This window comes from Vicia villosa, unplaced genomic scaffold (assembly GCF_029867415.1).
Source record: "Vicia villosa cultivar HV-30 ecotype Madison, WI unplaced genomic scaffold, Vvil1.0 ctg.000044F_1_1, whole genome shotgun sequence".
In the NCBI taxonomy this organism is placed as follows: domain Eukaryota; kingdom Viridiplantae; phylum Streptophyta; class Magnoliopsida; order Fabales; family Fabaceae; genus Vicia; species Vicia villosa.
The window spans coordinates 1208113-1231070 of NW_026704976.1; the positions used below are offsets into that span (position 1 = coordinate 1208113).

The 22958-nt window shown below is 29.0% G+C and overlaps 2 protein-coding genes and 1 pseudogene across 2 annotated transcripts; all 3 read right to left on the reverse strand.

The window, feature by feature from the left end:
* Positions 1-1908: 1908 nt before the first annotated feature.
* On the reverse strand, positions 1909-2495 carry LOC131622813 (uncharacterized). The gene is made up of 2 exons (XM_058893847.1): positions 2122-2495; positions 1909-2040 (listed from the first exon to the last, which is right to left on the reverse strand). Exons 1-2 carry the CDS (start codon positions 2477-2479, stop codon positions 1925-1927), a joined length of 474 nt encoding a protein of 157 aa, XP_058749830.1. The 5' UTR covers positions 2480-2495; the 3' UTR covers positions 1909-1924.
* Positions 2496-2690: 195 nt separating this feature from the next.
* LOC131622840 (uncharacterized) lies at positions 2691-4566 on the reverse strand (annotated as a pseudogene).
* Positions 4567-17893: 13327 nt separating this feature from the next.
* Positions 17894-22350, reverse strand: LOC131622781 (uncharacterized). Its single transcript, XM_058893820.1, has 10 exons — positions 22174-22350; positions 21255-22018; positions 20990-21178; positions 20798-20906; positions 20633-20691; positions 20386-20548; positions 20224-20291; positions 19624-19999; positions 19404-19541; positions 17894-18670 (listed from the first exon to the last, which is right to left on the reverse strand). Exons 1-9 carry the CDS (start codon positions 22292-22294, stop codon positions 19426-19428), a joined length of 1965 nt encoding a protein of 654 aa, XP_058749803.1. The 5' UTR covers positions 22295-22350; the 3' UTR covers positions 17894-18670; positions 19404-19425.
* Positions 22351-22958: the final 608 nt, after the last annotated feature.

Below are 22958 nucleotides of genomic sequence, written 5' to 3' on the forward strand. Positions count from 1 at the left end.
TCCAACTAGCATCCGAATAACCCTCTAACACCGAAGGAAATCCCATATATGACAATCCATAATTCATAGTACCCTTCAAGTACTTGAATACCCTAGTTATCGCATGCCAATGATGTCTTCTAGGATTACTAGTAAATCTACTCAACTTTCCAACCGCATACGCAATATCCGGTCTAGTGCTAATCATAGCATACATCAAAGAACCTATAGCTCTTGAGTATCCGAGTTGATCCACAGGTTTACCTGTATTTGGCATAAGCTTTTCTTCCGGATCCATGGGAGTACTTACTGGAGAACAATTTTCATAATTGAACTTCATGAGTATTTTCTCAACGTAATGAGATTGCGTAATTACAATCCCCTTATTCTCCCGTTTAATCTTAATACCAAGAATAACATCCGCTTCTCCCATATCTTTCATGGAGAACTTTGACGACAAGAAATTCTTTGTTTTATCAACTTGATTTTGGTCGGTGCCAAAGATCAACATGTCATCAACATATAGACAAATGAAAACTCCTTTACCGGATGTATCAAATTTGCTATATACATATTTGTCAGCTTGGTTTAGAATGAAACCATTAGACACATCTATTAAAACATAGATATTTTTAGCATTTTAAAATCATGTGATCCAAAATAATGAATATATGCTGAATTCAATTGAAGAGTAAATTAAAAATACACTATGTCATTATTAAAGAAAACTAAAACTTTAAATAGAAGAACAAGTCAATTTCTCCTTAAATCCAATTAAATTTTCCATGAGCAAAAAATATGTAGCATCTATGAAATTCAAATGTAAAGATATAGTGCATTACGAAACGTTCGAATAATAAGCCAATATACAGTATATTATATACTGCACTTTATATTAGGAGCGGAGCGATAAACCGTATACGACGCATCACTTCATGATACAACATACAGTAGCAACGGCACAAACAAAATTTTCAACTGTTGATGAAGATTTTTTTTTTCTTTCAAAACACTGCGTACTTATTTTATATTTACAGGAACAAAATATTAAAAAACATACATGTGATATTCGTTCCGGTGCATTACGCCATATTTTATATCAACACAAAAATATAATATATATTGCAATCACTATTACAACAACTTTAAAAAAAACTATTTTATTAATGTCATATATAAATTTCAATTAATCATTATCAAAAACCACAAATATGAATCACAGTGATCTAAATTCTACGAAAATAATAAAACATACCCGAATTTATGTTGTTGATTATTGTTCTTGAAACTTGTCCAATTTTCCGAAACTTTTAATCATCTCCTTGACGGCGCTTCCTCCTCCAGCCATGATTATCAGAAAGAATACTTTGTTCGTTTGTTAGAAAAATAGTATGATAATCCTGGATATCTTCAAGAATCGTGTTCGTTCACTTTCCGAACAAAGTATTTCGACCCTATTCTTGTCTGGGTTCACGAAATCTTTGCGGGGATAATTCTTGAAGAACAATCTGTTTCTGACAATGGAGAACAGATCAGAATGTAGAGAGGAAGTATGTAATTTCGTATTCCAAATCGAGACCAAAAGACTCCTTATATAGGAGACTAATAATAGAAACGAACAGACACACCTTTTCGGAAAACAGTTATGTCTGTTGAAACGGGTGCAACTATTCAAACGAATCGTTATGTCCGTTGGGAACGGGTGCAACTATTCAAGCGAATCGTTATGTCCGTTGGGAACGGGTGCAACTATTCAAACAAAACGTTATGCCCGTCTCTATTATTCATATTCAACTACGCGTTTCGCTCGACGAGCGTGCACTCCGCACTACCCTAACTCGTTTCAAACTTAACGCATAATTGCATTGGCCTATAGTAAATCACATTACTACCAAAATGCATTGATGATACTAAAATCACCAACAAATACAGTGTCTGTTAAATTTCAAGGGTAGTAGTATTTTGGATACTGACAAGCATATCTCCCTGAATACTGCACGTTATCAGGTAATCCACCATGTTGAGGTCTTACTGTTGGTTCTCCAGACGGGGGAAGCGAAGCTGAAATGTAATAGAAACATATTATTATTGCGTTGATTAAAAAAATAACTTGAAAACAAAGAAATCTAAGAGAATAATTACGCGTGGCTGCAGCAGGTGAAGGAAACTCAGGTTGGAAAACTCTGTATTCAACATAAGGTCTTCCATATGTACTATAATTAAAAGGTTGCGACTCACGGTAGTCAACATAAGATCTTCCAGGAAAACCCATGTTGCTGTTTCCTGGCGTACTTGGCCTATAATGGCTACCCAAAACAGGGTTCCTGAATGCTTCGATGTCACCGTAAGTTCTACTGGAACCAACATTATCTCTAGGATAACAAGATGCTTTGTCATTGGAATAAAGTCCAAAAGGATAGGGTGGTCTTGCAACATGTGAAATTTGACTTCTTGGATATCCTCCAGAAAATGGATTCATGCTAAACTGAGCTTCAGTCATATGACCATGTGCATCGACCTGAAAACATGTCCTTAGAAATTAGCATTGTTGCCACATGATAGAAATAACCAAGATGGAAAAGTTTCAGTGCTGTAAATTGCAGACCATAGAAAATATTTTGACAATATTTTGTGTTAAATATCATATTGCAAAACAATAGCTAGTTGTTCAAATATTATTATGCTATTCCATTGTATAGCTGTTATTTCCTCTATTTAACAACAGTGAAAAATTTGCAAGTATATAGAAAGTTGTAAAATAGGTTTATCTGACTAACTTGACTAGGCATCCTATAGTCGGTTTGAGAGATGGGACAATGAGCTCTCTGCAGGTGAATACCCCTTCCTGAGAAAAAGTACGACAACGTTGGGATTATTAAAGATAATTATACAATAAAATAGACCGCAAGATCGAGAAGCAACTGTAAGTAGATAAAAACCTGTCGAACTTCCTTGATTTTGCAATGCAGGCCCGAAAGAAGACTGAGAACCTCTGCGTGATAATGGTGACGGGTCGTTATTAGATAGAGTTGGAGTATCTTGCTTCATCTTATCCAAATACTTCTGAGACGCGTCTCGGTTCAGTTCAACAAACAAAACCTTGAAATACAAATGAAGCTTTAGTATATAGTCATGCTTGATAATTTGATAGTCAGATAAACAAAAAGCAATTTAAGTAACTATACCTGATCAAAATATTCATCGGAATTCGGCAAATCCTTGCTTTTAGGTAGAACATAATTAGCTGCCATGGTCATAAAATAACAGAATAAGCATAAGAAGATTATTAAGTTAAGAAAAATATGATAAACTAAACACCAGTAGATAACAAGTAAAAGGTAAAAAAAATACCAATCATGTTATTCAGAGCATCAATTGGAACTTCTTTGCCCATTTCTATAAATCTTTTTTCAGATCGTCTCGTGAGCTCTTCTGGGTTTGGGAACACGACAACAGCAATCTAGAATGGACAAAATATTATATTATCAAATCTATAGTAAACTTATTTTTCCAACTCCAACAAACAAATAGATAAGTAGCTACCTTTTGATAGTCAACAAAAGGCGTAAGCTTACGCTTGCGTGCATTTTTATACACATTAGTCTGATCGATTATATAATTGCGAGGTATGTTAGCCGCCCTGGACAGAATTACATTGAACATTGAACTTGCCTTGTCCATCAAACGATCAAACCTTTCCCCGTAGTTGTTTTTCCGCAACAGTCCAGGAACCTGAAAATCACTAGATTACATAAAAATTGAAGATAGAAAAATGATAATAAAAAAAAATGAATGGGGAGCTAAACTAACCTTCATCTGTTCAAGAATTAAGTTTGTACCAAGCAAAACATATCGCTTCTCCGAGTGATCTTTCACCCATTTTTCCGCCCATGTAGTCTTGCCTGAAGCCGGTAATCCCACCATCATCATCAATTCACAATCATTTCGGTCAGAAAACGAAGGTCCCATAACCGCATTTCCATCTGCAACTGCCAAGGCCCAAGGTCTGAACCCTTCTTGAGGAACAAGTCCTTGTTCAGCACTGAACTGCATCCGAACCTCAACATTTTTCAAAAGAACATGCGGAAAAAGTGCCCACTCCCAAGGTGAAACCTTTGAAAGAGAAGAATCCGCTCCAAGACCAAGAGAAGTGACATCAAACTAAAATGCAGTACCCAACCATTTACCATTCTTAGAGAAACCAATAGAAGCCATTGGTTTACTCTCAAGATCAACACAACAAACAATTGTATCACCAACACCAAACCTATCACCATAATTCAAAAACTTGCCGGCATTGGAAAACTTGCCAGTGCCACCATATCCAAAGCTGTGTTTGGTCTCACCAAGAGCTCCAACAACATCATCACCTCTAGAAACACCAAGACGACAAAGGTTCCGCTGATCAGGGGTAGTATCATCCGTATCAACATCTTGAGCAGAAACAACAACACAGCCAAAACAATATCTACCATTTGTAATTCCAACATTAGCTCTAGCACCAGACCAACAATAACCGAACCCTTCCTCATGAAGGCCATATCCAACAAGTCCATCGCATTCAATGTTAAAATCTAACAAAATCATCCATGAAACACAATAAACACGCAACTTAAATAAAGAACTTAAATGAACGTAAATTAAACAACATTAATCAAGAAGCACCATATATAAACATGCAAAAATAAATAAACAAATTATACTAATGTAAATTAAAGCGAGGATTATGAATTTTGATGAAGTGAGTGAGAATGAAAAAGATGAATACCCAAGTCACAATCAGCAGAATTGAGAACAACACGCGATGACGAAGAAAGCGGTTCCAACGCAACTTGTTTTGCTTTCTTCTGATGAGTTGATGCTTCGTCTTTTTCGCATGAGAAATGGCGTTTGGTAGGAGCCATTGTGGAATGAGATACAGAAGCAGCAAATGGAAGAATTGAAAACTGTCAGTAGAATTGAGTTAGTTGAAATAAGATTCAGTAGAGAAAAGAAAACGGAAATGCAAGGAAATTTTTTATTATTTTTCTAAATATTAAAATTTTATTTTAGTAATTTTATTTTTTTATTTATTATTTTAGTATTTATTATTATTAGGAAAAAATATTATTCCCATTATTTTAGGTAAATTTTACTATATGTTTTATCTTATTTTAAGATTTATTTATTATTAACCAGTAAAAAAAGTATTTATTATTATTAGGAAAAAAATTATTCCCATTAATTTTACTATTTTCAAAATAACTATTTCCATAATTTAAGATTAAGATTTATGTATTATTAACATATTACATTTTAAAAAATAAAGTTGTAAATTTTATTTAATTAAAAAAATTTATTATCTAATAGTAATTGCTATTTCCAGAAATTTAGGTCTTTATTTATTTATTTATCATTTATCAATTATTTTCCTAAAACAAATTCATGAATTTTCTAAAAAAATTTACTTTATTATTATATTTTCCTAAAATTAAAAGAATTTTCTAATTTGTTTTATCTTATTTTAGCATTTATTTATTATTTACCAGAACTACTATTTTCATACTTTATGATAATATAGAAAGAATGATTCTCACAATTTAAGTTATTTTTTATGAATGTCTCAGCAATCCATTGTTGACCATTGGCATTATTATTAATTTTACTGTGTCATCAAAACCCTTATAAATCAGTATCAGACTATTAAGACATTAGTGATATTTGTTCAAAACTAGATTTTTGGCCCGTGCGTTGCACGGGTTTTATTATAATTTTTACCTGAATTTTATTAAAATCAAATAATATATTTATTAAGTATAATTAATTATAATAATATCATTAAACATACTTTAAAATTATATTAAATACAAAATAAAATTTTATAGTATGAGATATGTTAATAAATTATACATAAAAATTTTCAATTATATTTTTAAATTAGAAAGATATGTCATATTTATGTGAATAATACAATATTATAAAAAAATGTTATATAAAATTATGTGTATGTATTATTTGTGATTAATCATTAAGTTCATAATAAATATAAGAGTCAATCAATGTAAATTTCAATTTAGTGTTTAATCTATAATTTATAAAACCTTAGAATTTTTTATTCAATGTCAAGTCCAAAAAAAGATTTAATTATATATTCTCTAAAAAAATTAATTATTTGAAATTATATTATATCTTACCATATTGATTCATATTTTCATGATTTATTTATTTATTATAGTGGAAGAAATATGTTGTGACTTGATTAATTGATTGGTTATTTAATGGGATATAGAAAGCTATTATTTATTATGGGGAAATGTATATCATTAATCAATTGAAAAACTTTATATAATCATCTAAATAAATTAATTATATTCACATCAATAATTAAATTAAAGAAAAATAATTATGAAAATTAAAATGAAACAATAAAGAGTTCTTTTTCCAATTTTATAGACATTGATGGTTCTAAAATTTATTATTAAATAGTGATATTTAGATTCTTAAATATAACTTAATGATAAAAAAATTAAATTAGTCCTCATATTTCTCTTCCATTTAACAAAAAAAATTAATTATTTATAGTACATATTACTTGAATATTATAATAAATCAAATACTTATTACGTAACTCTTAAAAAGTTTAGTAACTTAAAACTAAATCAACTATAACTTACAACTAAATTTTATTTTACAATTTTATTTTTCGTAAATAATTATTTAATTTTAAAGGATATTTAGAGATAGTTAATAATTTATTATCATATTAATACAAATTGAAATTAAAATTAAAAAAAATAATAGTACAAATAAAAATAATATAATTTATAGGATTCAATTGATCTATAAAATAAAATAGAAACCATGCCTATTACTCATATAAAAACCCAATATTATTAAAATGATGTGTAACAAAAATTAATTATTTTATTTATTATAATTAAAAAATAGAGATAAAAAACTATAAACATAAAAATTACAATATAAAATTAAAAACTAAAAACCATTTAAGAGATAATACAAAATAAAAAAGTATATATGCACCATATGAGAAGTGTTTGGAGAAAAAAAATAAGATCTACGACTAAATTGTATACTACAACTATGTAAAATATGTGCATCAATTATACATTTATATATGCAATCATAAATATTAATAGGACCATAAATTTCATTAAAAATGATAACTCATAGTTTTAGTGAATAAAATTATAATTAATTAATATCATTTGTATAAAGTAATAGTCTTCTAGTTCCGCTGCCAGGTTTTCAACATTGATCAAAAGAGAAGTTCAATATCTGTTTTTGGTCATTGTGCCAAACAATATCCCATTGATAGGAAGGCCAGTAATTCTCCTTTGCCACCACCGAGAACGTATTTATGTACACATTTAAGACTTTTTTCGACATTGCAAACGGGGAATATATGTCTTCTAGAGACATATAATACAAATATAATATATTATATATAAGACAGTACCTACAAACAAATACTAAAAAAATTAATAAACATCAATAAAATTAAAAAAACTTAACATATTATAAAATTGAACTAACAAAATAAATTTGTATTTTCTAACTCTCCTCAATCTTTCACAATCCAATTTATCAACAATTTTTTATATATATTTTATGATGTTTCAAAATTTATACCTACAAAAATAATTCAAGAATTAAGAAATATTAATAAATATTAAAATCAAAGCATACAAAAATAAGGAGTTTATACCCATTCTTCTCTCATCATTGCCAACCACCATTTCTGCCACCCACCATTTCTAAAATTAAGAATTAACAAATATTAGTAGTAAATGTAGAAATCAAGGCATACAAAAATGAGGAGTATATAAATAAAATATAAATATTGTGTTTGAGATGAAATAGCATACTAAGGAAATTATATGTGAGATTCAATGACATGAATTGTGATTGAGATGAAATAAGATAATAAGGATCGATTATTTATAAAGGGAATGATAGAGAATAAGTGGGTGAGTGAGATTGGTTATGAAATAATACTGGTGGAGAGTAATGATGTGGTTGATTTTTCTTAAAATAATTAATAGTTGAAAAATGACTTTATGATAAGAAAACGGATGGTAATGGAGTTGTACGTTTTATTACAACTAATTAATAGATAAAAAAGGAGTTATTATAAGAAAACTAAATGTCAATAATTATAATTCGAAAACGAATGGAGTTATTGGACCATTTACGTAGCTATTATTATTATTTTAAATGCAATAATTATAATTGTCACACTAAATATTAAAATTTATTAATTGTAAAAATTATATATATATATATATATATATATATATATATATATATATATATATATATATCAAAACAGAATATATATATTTTTTTGGTAACCAAAACAGATTATATTTGAATTATAGAATATTAGTATAAATGTTGAAGCAATTTAAAGAGAATATTTATAATACTTGAGTTATAGAATATTTAGAAAAACTAAGTAATTCAAAGTTTATATAAAAAAAATTATGCTTTTAATATTAAACAAAATACTTAAAAAGAATACTTAAAAAAATAATTAAAAGAGAATTAGGATTATAAGATATAATAATATTAGTTGAATATAATAGTGTTAATTAAAAAAATTGTATTATTATTATTTGATAATTAAATATTTTTTTGTATGAAAAAATGAAAAATTAGGATAGTAAAATATAATAGTGTTAGTTGAATACTTTTGTTATTATTATTATTATTATTTGAATATTTGTATTAGTTAGATATTGTATTATTATTATTATTATTAATAGTGATGGTTTAGTTTTATTATAATTATATTATAATTATATTATTATTATTATTATTTATTTTCATATATATATTTTGTATAATTAGGATTTGCATTTAGAATTATTACCAAATGACAATTATTTATCTACTTAATCTAAATGCAAGGTTGTAATACTTAATCTAAATTTATAATATTTAACGATAATATGAGTTATAATATTTAAAATGTTGAATTATATAAATTTTAAATAAAAGATCAAAATTTTAAATTTACATTTTATTTTTATTACTATGAGTATATATTTTATAAATATCAAGAATTTCAGTTTAGGATAAAACATTATCAACAATTTCAATTTAGGATAAAAAATTACAAATTTAGTAAATAATAATGCACACAGAAATAGTAAAATTTAAAATTTTTATAGTTTTATAAATTTATTAAGAAAATGAAAAACTATTTGTTTGACATTTAAATTTTTCGTTGAAAACTATTTGTTTGACTTTTGAATTTTTCAATGTCTTAATGTAAAAAAATTGTCTAATAATAATAATAATATTAAAATATCACAATTTTGAATTTTTATTTTATTTTTATTTCCATTTTTATGATTATATATTTTTATAAATTTATTAAAAAAAATTAAGGATTATTAATAAAATATAACTATTGAAGGATTAGTAATAAAGTAATAACTATTTATTAATATTATTATACTATTACTATTTGATGTTATTGCTAGAAAGATGATTTAACAATATTGTTAAAAATATAGTGGTTAGAAATGTGGTTTTAATAATATTGTTAGAAAAATATAGTGGCTCATAAAAATTAAAAATTCTAAAATTATGCCACATAAGCATTATAGTTAAGATTGTGTTCAAAGTTGCTATAATCATGCCACATAAGCATTAGGGTTAGGATGACAACCTTGCATTTAGATTAAGTAGATATAATTGTGGTAGTTGCTTATTAGAATATACTTTTGTTATTATTATTATTATTATTTGAATATTTGTATTAGTTAGATATTGTATTATTATTATTATTATTAATAGTGATGGTTTAGTTTTATTATAATTATATTATAATTATATTATTATTATTATTTATTTTCATATATATATTTTGTATAATTAGGATTTGCATTTAGAATTATTACCAAATGACAATTATTTATCTACTTAATCTAAATGCAAGGTTGTAATACTTAATCTAAATTTATAATATTTAACGATAATATGAGTTATAATATTTAAAATGTTGAATTATATAAATTTTAAATAAAAGATCAAAATTTTAAATTTACATTTTATTTTTATTACTATGAGTATATATTTTATAAATATCAAGAATTTCAGTTTAGGATAAAACATTATCAACAATTTCAATTTAGGATAAAAAATTACAAATTTAGTAAATAATAATGCACACAGAAATAGTAAAATTTAAAATTTTTATAGTTTTATAAATTTATTAAGAAAATGAAAAACTATTTGTTTGACATTTAAATTTTTCGTTGAAAACTATTTGTTTGACTTTTGAATTTTTCAATGTCTTAATGTAAAAAAATTGTCTAATAATAATAATAATATTAAAATATCACAATTTTGAATTTTTATTTTATTTTTATTTCCATTTTTATGATTATATATTTTTATAAATTTATTAAAAAAAATTAAGGATTATTAATAAAATATAACTATTGAAGGATTAGTAATAAAGTAATAACTATTTATTAATATTATTATACTATTACTATTTGATGTTATTGCTAGAAAGATGATTTAACAATATTGTTAAAAATATAGTGGTTAGAAATGTGGTTTTAATAATATTGTTAGAAAAATATAGTGGCTCATAAAAATTAAAAATTCTAAAATTATGCCACATAAGCATTATAGTTAAGATTGTGTTCAAAGTTGCTATAATCATGCCACATAAGCATTAGGGTTAGGATGACAACCTTGCATTTAGATTAAGTAGATATATCCTTTGTGGAGCAATAACGAGGTCTCAAAGTTTTCGAAAATTTGAACTTTCTCAAATAAAGCTTCCACCATACATCTTTTGATAAATTTGTTTCATATAAAAAATAAAATAAATGAATGAGTTTTTAATTAATCAAATTATAACTTTTAACATGATATATTCTCATTTATATGATTTTTTTTTAAGAAGCTAAAAAATATATTACCAACAATCAAAAATTCCTTCAAGCACAAGTCATACTTAAAAGATTACCGAACATTATTACAACACTTAAGTCTAATTAAAACTACACAACAAAACCATGACACCGAAATTGAAATTACCTAATACAATTTGTAATATATGATTGAATGGAAAAATCAACACTTCTAACCATTTATGGAAATGTCCTACCAATATTTAATTATTTATTATTACTATTAAACAAAACTATTATTCCTATAATTTATGGTTACATTTAGTATCTATTTTATTTTAATGTTTACTTTTTTTATTTATTATTAACTAATATCACCATTCTCAAAGTTATTTTTCCCATAATTTAAGGTAATGTTTATTTATTGTTAACCAACTAGTTTTTAAAAATAAATTAATAAATTTTTCTAATTTTTTTAATTATTTATTTATTATAAATCAAAAATTACTATTCCCGCGATTTATGGAAACATTTATTTATTTATTATATACAATTTTTTTCCTAAAAGAAATTTTTATTTGTGGATTTTCTTAAATTCTTGATTCTATTTGATTTTATTTTCCTAAAATTTTGAAAAAACTCATAAATCTGTTTTTTCTTATTTAAAATTTATTTGTTATTATCCTAAACTATTATCCCCATATTTTAAGGTAACTTTAAAAAAAAATTATGAATATAACATTTATTAATTATTAAATAAAACCACTATTCTCACAATTTAGATAACATTTAAATTTTTTTTATCAACGTCTCACATATTTAAGGCATTAATTTGAAAAATGTCTCTCAATCAGTTAATTGTTGAACATCCATGACCGTATATTTATTATTAATTTTATGGTGCCAACGATATAATTTATAAATAAATGTTAGGATATTGGTGATCTTTGTTTTTTAGAGGAAATAACATTTACTTAATTTTAATAGCAATAAGAGAATGTATACGTGTTGGTACATTATTGGTAAAAATCTAAAAATTAGCAAAAAGATGTAGCCGTCCGAGCCAAGACATGAGCAATTTTCCACAACGCTTTTAGCATCCAACTCAAAATCCACACTATCATAACCGCACCTCTTTGATAGCAAAAAGTAGCCTCATAGCTTCCTCAACTGCAACTTCAGTGATAGGGAAGAATCATTATGTCCTGGCTGCGATAAATAAACCTTTGTCGTCTCTGATACAAGCACCTATACCCACTTTGTTGTTAGAAAAAGAAGCGTCAATGTTGCATTTGAGACGATCAGCCGATGGTTTACTCTAAAAAAGATCAACTGAAGTATGAACTTGGGGGTTATTTGAATTCCTGGATTGATGGACATTTCTCCACCTGAATAACAAATGCATAGCTCGATTACAAATGTCATCTTTAGATTCTTCAGTTTGGCTTCATATCTGATTATCTCTGCACTTCTATAAACTCCACAAAATAGTAGAGAAAGTGGCTTGTTCCTCTTGGTTGGCAACCTGCAAAAAAGAGAACAAAATCGAAGCAACAAGTACTTGAGAATCCTGCATAAGTTATAATTTCGACCATAATCACACACTTTCCCAACACTCTATGCTTTTAGAGCATTGAGAGAATAGATGATGATTGTTCTCTTCCTCAATCCCACAGATACCACAAGTAATCGGGCAATCAACACTCTTATCTTTAAGCTGCACTCTAGTAGGAATAGAATTTCTACAAAGCTGCCACAAAATTTTTTTTACTCTTGGCAGAATTTTTAAATTCTACAGTAAATCCCAATTTCCAACTGCTCTGAGGTGAGAGGTGTCTATAACTTAACACAAAATCGATACGCATTTCACACAGAATAATTACCATTTCCGTCAAGCTTCCAAATGATTTTAGCCATAAGGACCGCTTCAAACAATGGCGTATTGAGAACTTTGTTTCTTCTACACCACTTTACCATATCTTCTATTTTTCTTACATGGTATCTTTAAGTTCATTTATCTTAATGGGTATGTGAGGAAAGAAAACCAACAAGAAAAAATTCAGAAAAAACCTTTAAACACCATAAATGCCTTCTAACAGTTATGGCTGGAAATGAGTCGAGTCGAGTCGAACTAGCCTAAGCTCAGCTCGACTCATGAAGAATTTGTTAAGCTCAAATATCGCTTCAAGTTCATCACAAAAAAATTTTCAGCTTAAACTCGACTCGTTAGAAGTTGACGAACAATTCAGTTCTACTCATTAGGTTCAACTCTCTTGTTTCACGGACCTAAAAGTCATTTTTTTAAGTATATATATATATATATATATATATATATATATATATATATATATATATATATATATATCATTTTAAATTACTATTTTTTTAAATAAATAATATAGAAATAAAATAAAAGTTATAAAATTGGAATTTATACGATGTTGATTTTATTTGTATAACTATTTTTAGAATATTTTGCTCACTTGAGAATATAAATCATCAATTAAATTTGTTAGATTAAAAAAATATAGGGGTAAGATTTAATGCAAACTTTTAAGCATACTTTTAATGACAATATAATTCATCTCATATATAATCGAATAGACCCGTGAAGCGAACGAGTAATATTATGTATAGTTCAAGTTTAGTTCATTTAGTTAACAAACTTAGTTTTTAGCTCATATTCAGCTCATTTGATTCATGAACCTATGTTTTGTAAGTTCAAGAGTGCGCCTAAGAGGGGGTGAATTAGGACTTTGAAAATTTATCGATTTTTAGAAACAACTTTTTCTCTTATTTTTAAGGTTTATGGTGAGATTAGGAAAGCAATAAAGTGCATAAAAAAATAAAGGACGCAACGATATTTCCTGGTTCCCCTCACAATCTAAGAGTACTCCAATCCCCTTTCAACATGAAAGAGATTTTATTATTGTTTGTGACTTGTACAAGACCCCCACAAACACCGAGAACAATCCTCTTAGATTTTACACTAAGTCCACTAAGAGAACAATCCTCTCAAAGTGACTTTCTTGCTTCTAACAATCCTGGACAACAAGGTACAACCAACGAAGTAGAACAAGAAAAACAATTCTTTCCTTGCCAGTCTATTGTTTCCAACAATCCTGGATAACAAACAATTACAAAACACTTTTGGAAAATATTTGAGTAGTAAAGTTGATGAACATATATCAATCACTATGATTGATCTTCTCTTCCAACAAGCAATTTATAATGATAATATAGTGCTTAAGTGTTTATGAGAATGATATGAATTTTCTGGAATGTTATGAACATAGATGTAGAAAATTCTTTATGAAATATTAAGAACAAAAACACTTGTTTGAAAATTAGAGTGAAAAATATGATGTTTAATTGCAATGGAAGAGGTGATTTTTAATTTGAAATTTCATGTATTTATAAGTGCACAACGCCTCTATGAAACATGGTAAAGTTTGAGATATTTTCATGAAGGTTTGCAATAGTTTAAAATAACAATGGTTCATGAAAAAACATAATTTTAAATTCAGTACAGTACTTCTTAAGTCAGTTAAAATGGTCATTGAACTTAACAAGTTTGCAGCATTTTTCAAATTTCAAATTTAAAAATACTGTTTCAGAACATTATAAATTGTGGCGGTTTTTGTACTATTACGGCAGGTCAAAATGCCACAATTTACCAAAAACTGCATGTTTGAAAAAATTAAAAAATTGTTAATTTGTCTAATTATTTTAACCAATCTAATGCAACATCTATTGATTTATTCAAGTCAATATATTATATTTGAAAGTGATTTAACATGGTTCAAACATGATAAAAAAATTATATTTAAATGTGATTTAACATGGTTCAAATATGATTAAAAAAATTATATTTGAAGGAAATTTTGAACACAAATGACCAATGCATGCAAGTGATTTTTTGGAGAATAATTTGAACATTAAAATTATCAATATTATTGCATGCTTGTACCTCTATCAATCAAGATCCAGCTTAGTCTTCAACTTTAATATTGAATAATTTGGTGCTAGCTTTTACTCATGATAAGACTTGGACACTTGAATTGATACATTGTTCTTGAAGTTTTTTCCATACTTTTTTACATGAATATTTGAATTTCACTTTGTCTTCATCAAAACACATTGGATGGAGAGTCTTGACTTCACACGTTCAACGATTTAATTGTCGAACCGAGTTATGAAATATTTCTGTGTTGGTTCGGTTCATTGTCAGTCCTACTAACAATAGTTATGTACCTCTACCTCCCATGTTCGTAGGAGAAAACTATCAATTGTGTACTGCAAAAATGAAAGCTTATTTGAGAGCTCAAAGTTTATGGGATATTGTGGAAAATGGAAGCAATCCACCATCTCCTCCAAATAACCAAACAATAACTCAAATAAAAAATCACAATGCGGAAGAGGCAAAAAAAGGAAGAGCATTTGACATAATACATGCAACACTACATGATTATATATTTATCAAGATCTTGATTCTTGAGACTACTAAAAAAATCTTGGGACAACCTGAAGGAGGAATTCCAAGGGAGTGAATGAATAAAGAAGATGCAAGTGTCGAACTTGAGAAGAGAGTTTGGAGCACTTAAAATGAAAGAAACCGAAACTGTTAGAAAAATTTCTGACAGAATTTCGAAGGTTATTTCACAAATAAGATTACTGGGAAAGGAACTCAGCGATGAAAGAATTGTGGAAAAAAATTTAGTGTCTCTTCCAGAGAGGTTTAAAGCAAAAATATATTCTCTCGAAGAAACTAAGGACTTTTCTCAAATCACACTTACAGGGCTTGTTAATGCTTTACAAGATACTGAACAGAGAAGATCTTTAAGGATGGAAGAAAATGTTGAAGGTGTTTTTGTGGCCAGCACCAAAGGAAAAAACCAAAACTACAACAGTTTTGGAGAAAAATTCTTTTAGTTAGAAGAAAGAAAAAGGAAAAGGAGAGGAAGTCAACAACAAAGAAGAGAGAGTTGGAAAAAGAATTTTCCACTTTGTAAACATTGCAAAAAAGATACTCATTAAAGAAGTATTGTTGGTACATGCTAGAAGTTAAATGTAGAGTCTAAATGGATAGCAGAGATGTAAAATTTGATGAGTCCTCTAAATGGAATTGGGAGAAAATTCAAGATGAAGATTCAAGTAAGGTATTGTCTATGGAAGATAGTTTGGAGGATCAAAATTTAGAAGATGAAGGAGAAAATTATGATAGTGATGCTGATTTTCCAACCCGAGGTATTAGAACCTTGGATGATTTTTATGCCATGTGCAATATAACTACATTAGAGTCTACACGGTATGCTGAAGCTACTAATGTTGAGGGATGGAAAGCTGCCATGCAGGAAGAGATGAAGATGATAGAGAAAAATCAAACATGGAAGCTTGTAGAAAAGCAAAAAAAATCAAAAGATTATTGTTGTTAAATGGGTTTATAGAACTAAATTCAATCCTAATGGTTCTATAAATAAGCTTAAGGCCACATTGGTGATAAAAGGTTATTTTCAACAATACGATGTTGATTTTTCAAACACTTTTGCACCTGCTGCAAGACATGATAAAATTAGGTTGTTGGTTGCCTTAGCAGTAAAATTGAGATGGAAAATTTATCATTTTGATGTTAAATCAACATTTTTAAATGGATTGCTTGATGAAGACATTTACGTCGACCAACCTGAAGGTTTTATGGTTGCAGGAAATGAAAATAAAGTTTACAAGCTTCAGAAAGCCTTCTATGGCTTAAAACAAGCACCAAGAGCATGGTATAGCAGAGTTAATGGCTATCTTTTGCAAAAAGGTTTTAAAAGAAGTGAAAATGAGGCTACTTTGTATGTGAAGAGGTCAAAGAATGAATTGCAACTAATAGTGTCATTTTATGTTGATGATCTATTTGTTATAGGGAATTAATCTAATTCTCTAAGTCAATTCAAGCAAGCTATAGAGAATGAATTTGAGAAGACAAATTTGGGTGAAATGAAATATTTTCTTGGAATGGAGATCTTTCAATCAAGTGTCATAATCTTCATTTCTCAAAAGAAATATGCTTTGGAGGTATTAAAGAAGTTTCATATGGATAAATGCAAGCTTGTTTCCACACCTCTGGTTGTGAAAGAAAAATTATCAAAGGATGATGGTGATAATAGTACAGATGCTTCTATTTATAGAAGTATAGTTGGAAGTTTGTTGTATCTTTCAGCGACTAGGCTTGATATAATGTTTTCTGCTAGCTAACTTTTCAGGATCATGCATTCTCTAAGTCAAGTTCATCTTAGTGCAGCTGAGAGAGTTTTAAGGTACATAAAAGGTACAACTAATTATGGTTTGTGTTTTATGAAAAATGGGAGTAGAGACCTCCAAGGATATAGTGACTGAGTTGGAAGTGTAGATGATGCAAAAAGTACCTTTGGTCATGTTTTCTCATTCGATAGTGTTGTATTCTCATGGAATTCAAAGAAACAAGAAACTGTCGCCCAATCATCAGCTGAAGCGGGGTATATTTCTGCTCTTGCAGTAGCAAATCAAACTATTTGGCTAAGGAAGATTTTAATAGATATGGGACAATTTCAAAACAAAGCTACTGTCATGTGGGTGGATAACAAATCTGCTATAGCCATAGCTAAGAATTCAGTCCATCATGGAAGAATCAAACACATCAAGGTTAAATATCATGCTATTAGAGAAGTTGAAAAGTCAAAAGAAATTAGTTAGGAGCATTGCAATTCAAAAAATCAAATTGCAGATATAATGACCAAAACTCTTTCCAAGGAAAAGTTTGAAGAATTGAGATCAATGCTTGGAGTATTCAAAACAAAACAAATAAAATCAAAGAGGAGTGTTAGAAATTGATATTTTTCTAACATATCAATTACTTTACTTGTTGTTACTTTACTTGCTTGTTGTTACTATAATAATTATATTCTTGTCAAAATAGTAAAAGTAGACCAAAGCTCATGATGTCTACTATTTAGAGTAGATTTACTTTGGATTTTATCTCCACTCCAACAAACAAGCTTGCGTGGCTCTATGTATTTTTGTAATATTTTCCAGGTTTATGCAATTCAATAACATAACAGTTTCCTCCCAAAAAAACTTTATTATTTTGTGCTTTCTATTCATCTCTTCTGCACACTTTACCATTTTTTTTTTTTTAATAATTAATAGAGTAAAGAGGTACTAAACCCGGAAATACAAGGAACAAACTAAGCTGAACATAACAGACCCACAACCAAAAGAACCTACAACAGCACACCAGCAAAACAAAACAAACAACATTATTAGAGCGACGTAAAGGCTTCAAGATCCAATCAACCAAAGAAGTTCCATTTGGCCTTTAAACTTGGAATAGATTTTCAATCCTACTTATCCAAATAATCCAGCAGACTGCTAACCACATCAAATTTTGAAGCTTTGCCTTAACTTTTGGAACTGAATACAAATCAAGCCATCTAAGGATTTTGTACCACAACTGTCTTGCCTCAGTAATGTCTCTTCTAACAAGCTCCATTCATGTTTGCAATCTATTCAGCAAAACCCTTCACCCAAATAAATGAATTAAGCTCGGCACTATGGATCTCCAAAGCTTTCTCATTTCTCTAAGAATACCTTCCTCTACAATAAATCCTTCACAGCTTAACTCTTCCAACCTCTCATAGCTACCTTTGACAAGGAATCCTTCCTTGGTTTTCCACCACGCGCATCTATCTTCCATATTTGGTTTCAGTTGAATCAACATCAGGATTTCCTTCAAAAGCTCGTGTCCTTTAAGTCTTCCATGCGCATCCAGGATTTTTTCTCTGGCAGAGCCGTACCTACAAGACAACAAACCAAGCCAAACAGAATTGCAACGATTGAGAACGCGCCATATAGGATTTGTTTAATGAACGTCATACATACCAATAGCAAGAAAAAAATATTTTATCTCTTGTTTTTTATGACATGGTGGTATTAGTTCATGCCTAAAAAGAGATAATTCATAACTGTTCAATAGTAGGCTACTTATAAGTTTTCACAGATCATCTCAAATCATATTTCCTATATAAACAATCCTAACATATGCACATAGTCATTTTATATACTAACACCATGTTATTTTATACAACTATCTCATCCGAACACTAAACAAATCCTATATCAAATAACTAAAACTAAACAAATCCATAATGTTAACTCAAGTTAATGGGCTACAAAGGATTATCGAATGCCAAAGAAAATTCCACTTCTCCATTTTGTATCATGAAAACCAAACAAATCCTATATTGTGGATTTTTATCTTAAATATTATTTTAAGATTACTCCATTTCATGTTTTTATTATGAATCTTAAATACAGTAATACATTTTTAAGTTAGAGTACATGCCCACATAAAAACAGCACTATCTATCTTACTACAGAAATTGTTTCTGAGCTTATTTCATTGGACTGATGTTCTTGTTTTATATTACAAAATCATATTTGGTGTTCTTAACTTGACATCTCTAAGCCAAATTGTATATCCAAAATACAAACAGACATCCAAAATTACATATTGAGAGTTCCACTTACCAAATATAATGTCTGGTAAATTTCAAGGGTAGTAGTACTTTGGATACTGACAAGCATATCTCCCTGAATACTGCACGTTATCAGGTAATCCACCATGTTGAGGTCTTAATGTCGCTTCTCCATACGGGGGAAGCGAAGCTGAAATGTAATAGCAACAAATTATTATTGTGTTGATTAAAAAAATAACTTAAAAAATGAGAAATTCTAAGAGAATAACTACGTGTGGCTGCAGCAGGTGAAGGCAACTCAGGTTGGAAATCTCTGTATTCAACATAAGGTCTTCCATATGTACTATAATTAAAAGGTTGCGACTCACGGTAGTCAACATAAGGTCTTCCAGGAAAACCCATGTTGCTGTTCCCTGCCATACTTGGCCTATACTGGCTACCCAAAACAGGATTCCTATATGCTTCGACGTCACCGTAAGTTCTACTGGAACCAGCATTATCTCTAGGATAACAAGATGGTTCGTGATTGGAATAAAGTCCAAAAGGATAGGGTGGTCTTGCAACATTTGAAATTTGACTGCTTGGATATCCTCCTGACAATGGATTCATGCTAAGCTGAGGTTCAGTCATATGGCCATGTGCATCGACCTGAAAACAAGTCCTTAGAAATTAGCATTGTTGCCACAAGATAGAAATAACCAAGATGGGAAAGTTTCAGTGCTGGAAATGGCAGATCTTAGAAAATATTTTGACAATATTTTGTATTAAATATCATATTTCAAAACAATAGCTAGTTATATTATCCGCTATTTAACAACACTGAAAAGTTTACAAGTAAATAGAAAGTTGCAAAATAGGTTTGTCTGACTAACTTGACTAGGCATCCTATAGTCGGCTTGAGAGTTTGGACAATGAGCTCTCCACTGTTGAATGCCACTTCCTGAGCAAAAATGCAATAACGTCGGGAATATTAAAGATAATTATACAATAAAGTAGACTGCAAGATCAAGAAGCAACTGTAAGTAGATAAAAACCTGTTGAACTTCCTTGATTTTGCAATGCAGGCCCGAAAGAAGACTGAGAAGAACCTCTGCGCGATAATGTTGACTGGTTGTTATTAGATAGAGATGGAGTATCTTGCTTCACCTGATCCAAATACTTTTGAGACGCCTCTCGATTCAGTTCAACAAACAAAACCTTGAAATACAAATGAAGCTTTAGTATACTAATGCATGATAATTTAATAGTCAGATCAACAAAAAGCAATGCAAGTTACTATACCTTATCAAAATATTCATCTGAGTTCGGAAAATCCTTGCTCTTAGGTAGAACATAGTTAGCTGTAATGGTCATAAAATAACAGAACAAGCATAAGAAGATTCTCAAGTTAAGAAAAATATGATAAACTAAACACCAGCAGATAAGAAATAAAGGGTAAAAAAATACCAATCATGTTATTCAAAACATCAACTGGAACTTCTTTGCCCATTTCTTCAAATCTTTTTTCAGATCGTCTCTTGAGCTCTTCTGGCTTTGGGAACACGACAACAGCAATCTGGAGCGGACAAAATATTATATTATCAAATCTATAGTAAACTTAATTTTCCAACTCCAACAAACAAATAGATAAATAGCTACCTTTTGATAGTCAACAAAAGGCATAAGCTTACGCTTGCGTGCATTTTTATACACATTTGTCTGATCAATTATATAATTGCGAGGTATGTTAGCTGCCCTGGACAGAATTACATTGAACATTGAACTTGCCTTGTCCATCAAACGATCAAACCTTTCACCATAGTTGTTTTTCCGCAACAGCCCAGGAACCTAAACAAAATTGGATTAAGCAAAAATTGAAGATAAAAAAATTATAATAAAAAGATGATTGGGAAGCTAAACTAACCTTCATTTGTTCAAGAATTAAGTTTGTGCCAAGCAAAACATAACGCTTCTCCGGATGATCTTTCACCCATTTTTCAGCCCATGTAGTTTTTCCTGAAGCCGGTAATCCCACGAGCATCATCAATTCACAATCCTTTGGTTCAGAAAATGAAGGTCCCATAACCGCATTTCCATCTGCAACTGCCAAGGCCCAAGGTTTGAACCCTTCTTGAGGCACAAGTCCTTGTTCAACACTGAACTGCATCTGAACCACAACATTTTTCAAAAGAACATGCGGAAAAAGTGCCCATTCCCAAGGCGAATCCTTTGAAAAAGAAGAGTCCATTCCAAGACCAAGAGAACCAACATCAAATTGAAACGCAATACCCAACCATTTACCATTCTTAGAGAATGCAATAGAAGCAAATGGTTTACTCTCAAGATCCATGCAACAAACAATTGTATCACCAACTCCAAACTTATCACCGAAATTCATAAACTTGCCGGCATTGGAAAACTTTCCAGTGCCACCATAACCAAAGCTGTGTTTTGTCTCACCAAGAGCTCCAACGGTATCATCACCTCTAGAAACACCAAGACGACAAAGATGTTGCTGATCAAGGGAAGTATCATCGGTATCAACGGGTTGAGCAGAAACAACAGTGCAACCAAAACAATATCTTCCCTTTGTTATTCCAACAGTAGCTCTAGCACCAGACCAACAGTAACCAAAGCCTTCCTCATGAAGGCCATATCCAACAAGTCCATTGCATTCAATGTTGAAATCTAACAAAACCAATCATGCAACACAACAGATTAAGATACAAATAACCACTGCTTCATTAGTGAAATCTAACATGAATCATTTATGAAATACCATATATAAACCTACAACTTGAATAAAGAAAGCAATATTGAAGAAGGTATAGAAAAATGAATACCTAAATCACAATCAGCAGAATTGAGAACAATACTTGATAAAGGAGGCAGTTGTTTTGCTTTCTTGTGATGAGTTGATACTTCCTCTTCTTCACATGATAAATGGCGTTTGGAAGAAACCATGGTCTAATAGTTTTATTACAGAGAATATAAAACTGAGTTAGTGGAAATATAAGGTTTAGTCGAGGGAAGAAAACAGAAATGATATGAAGTGAAATAGTTTTCTTATTTTAAAGTCATATAATAATGACTAATGATAACGTGTCAATTTTATCATTTTTTTTTTATCTTTTATATATAATATTTGATAATATTATTTGGGAATATATAAGGAACACCATCTATATTATAAGGAAAACTATAATATTAGTTGGTAATATATATAAGATAATATTATTTGGTAATATATATAAGGAACACCATCTATATTATAAGGAAAACTATAATATTAGTTGGTAATATATAAGGAACACCATCTATACTATAAGGAAAACTATAATATTAGTTGGTAATATATATAATTGATAATATTATTTGGTAATATATATAAGGAACACCGTCTATATTAATTATAAGGAAAACTATAATATTAGTTGGTAATATATATAATTGATAATATTATTTGGTAATATATATATATATATATATATATATATATATATATATATATATATATATATATATATATATATATATATATATGAGGAGGGATCAAATTACACCAATATGTTACACTTATAGTTACACTCATTAATAACCTTTGATTTTATTTTAATCCAATGATTAA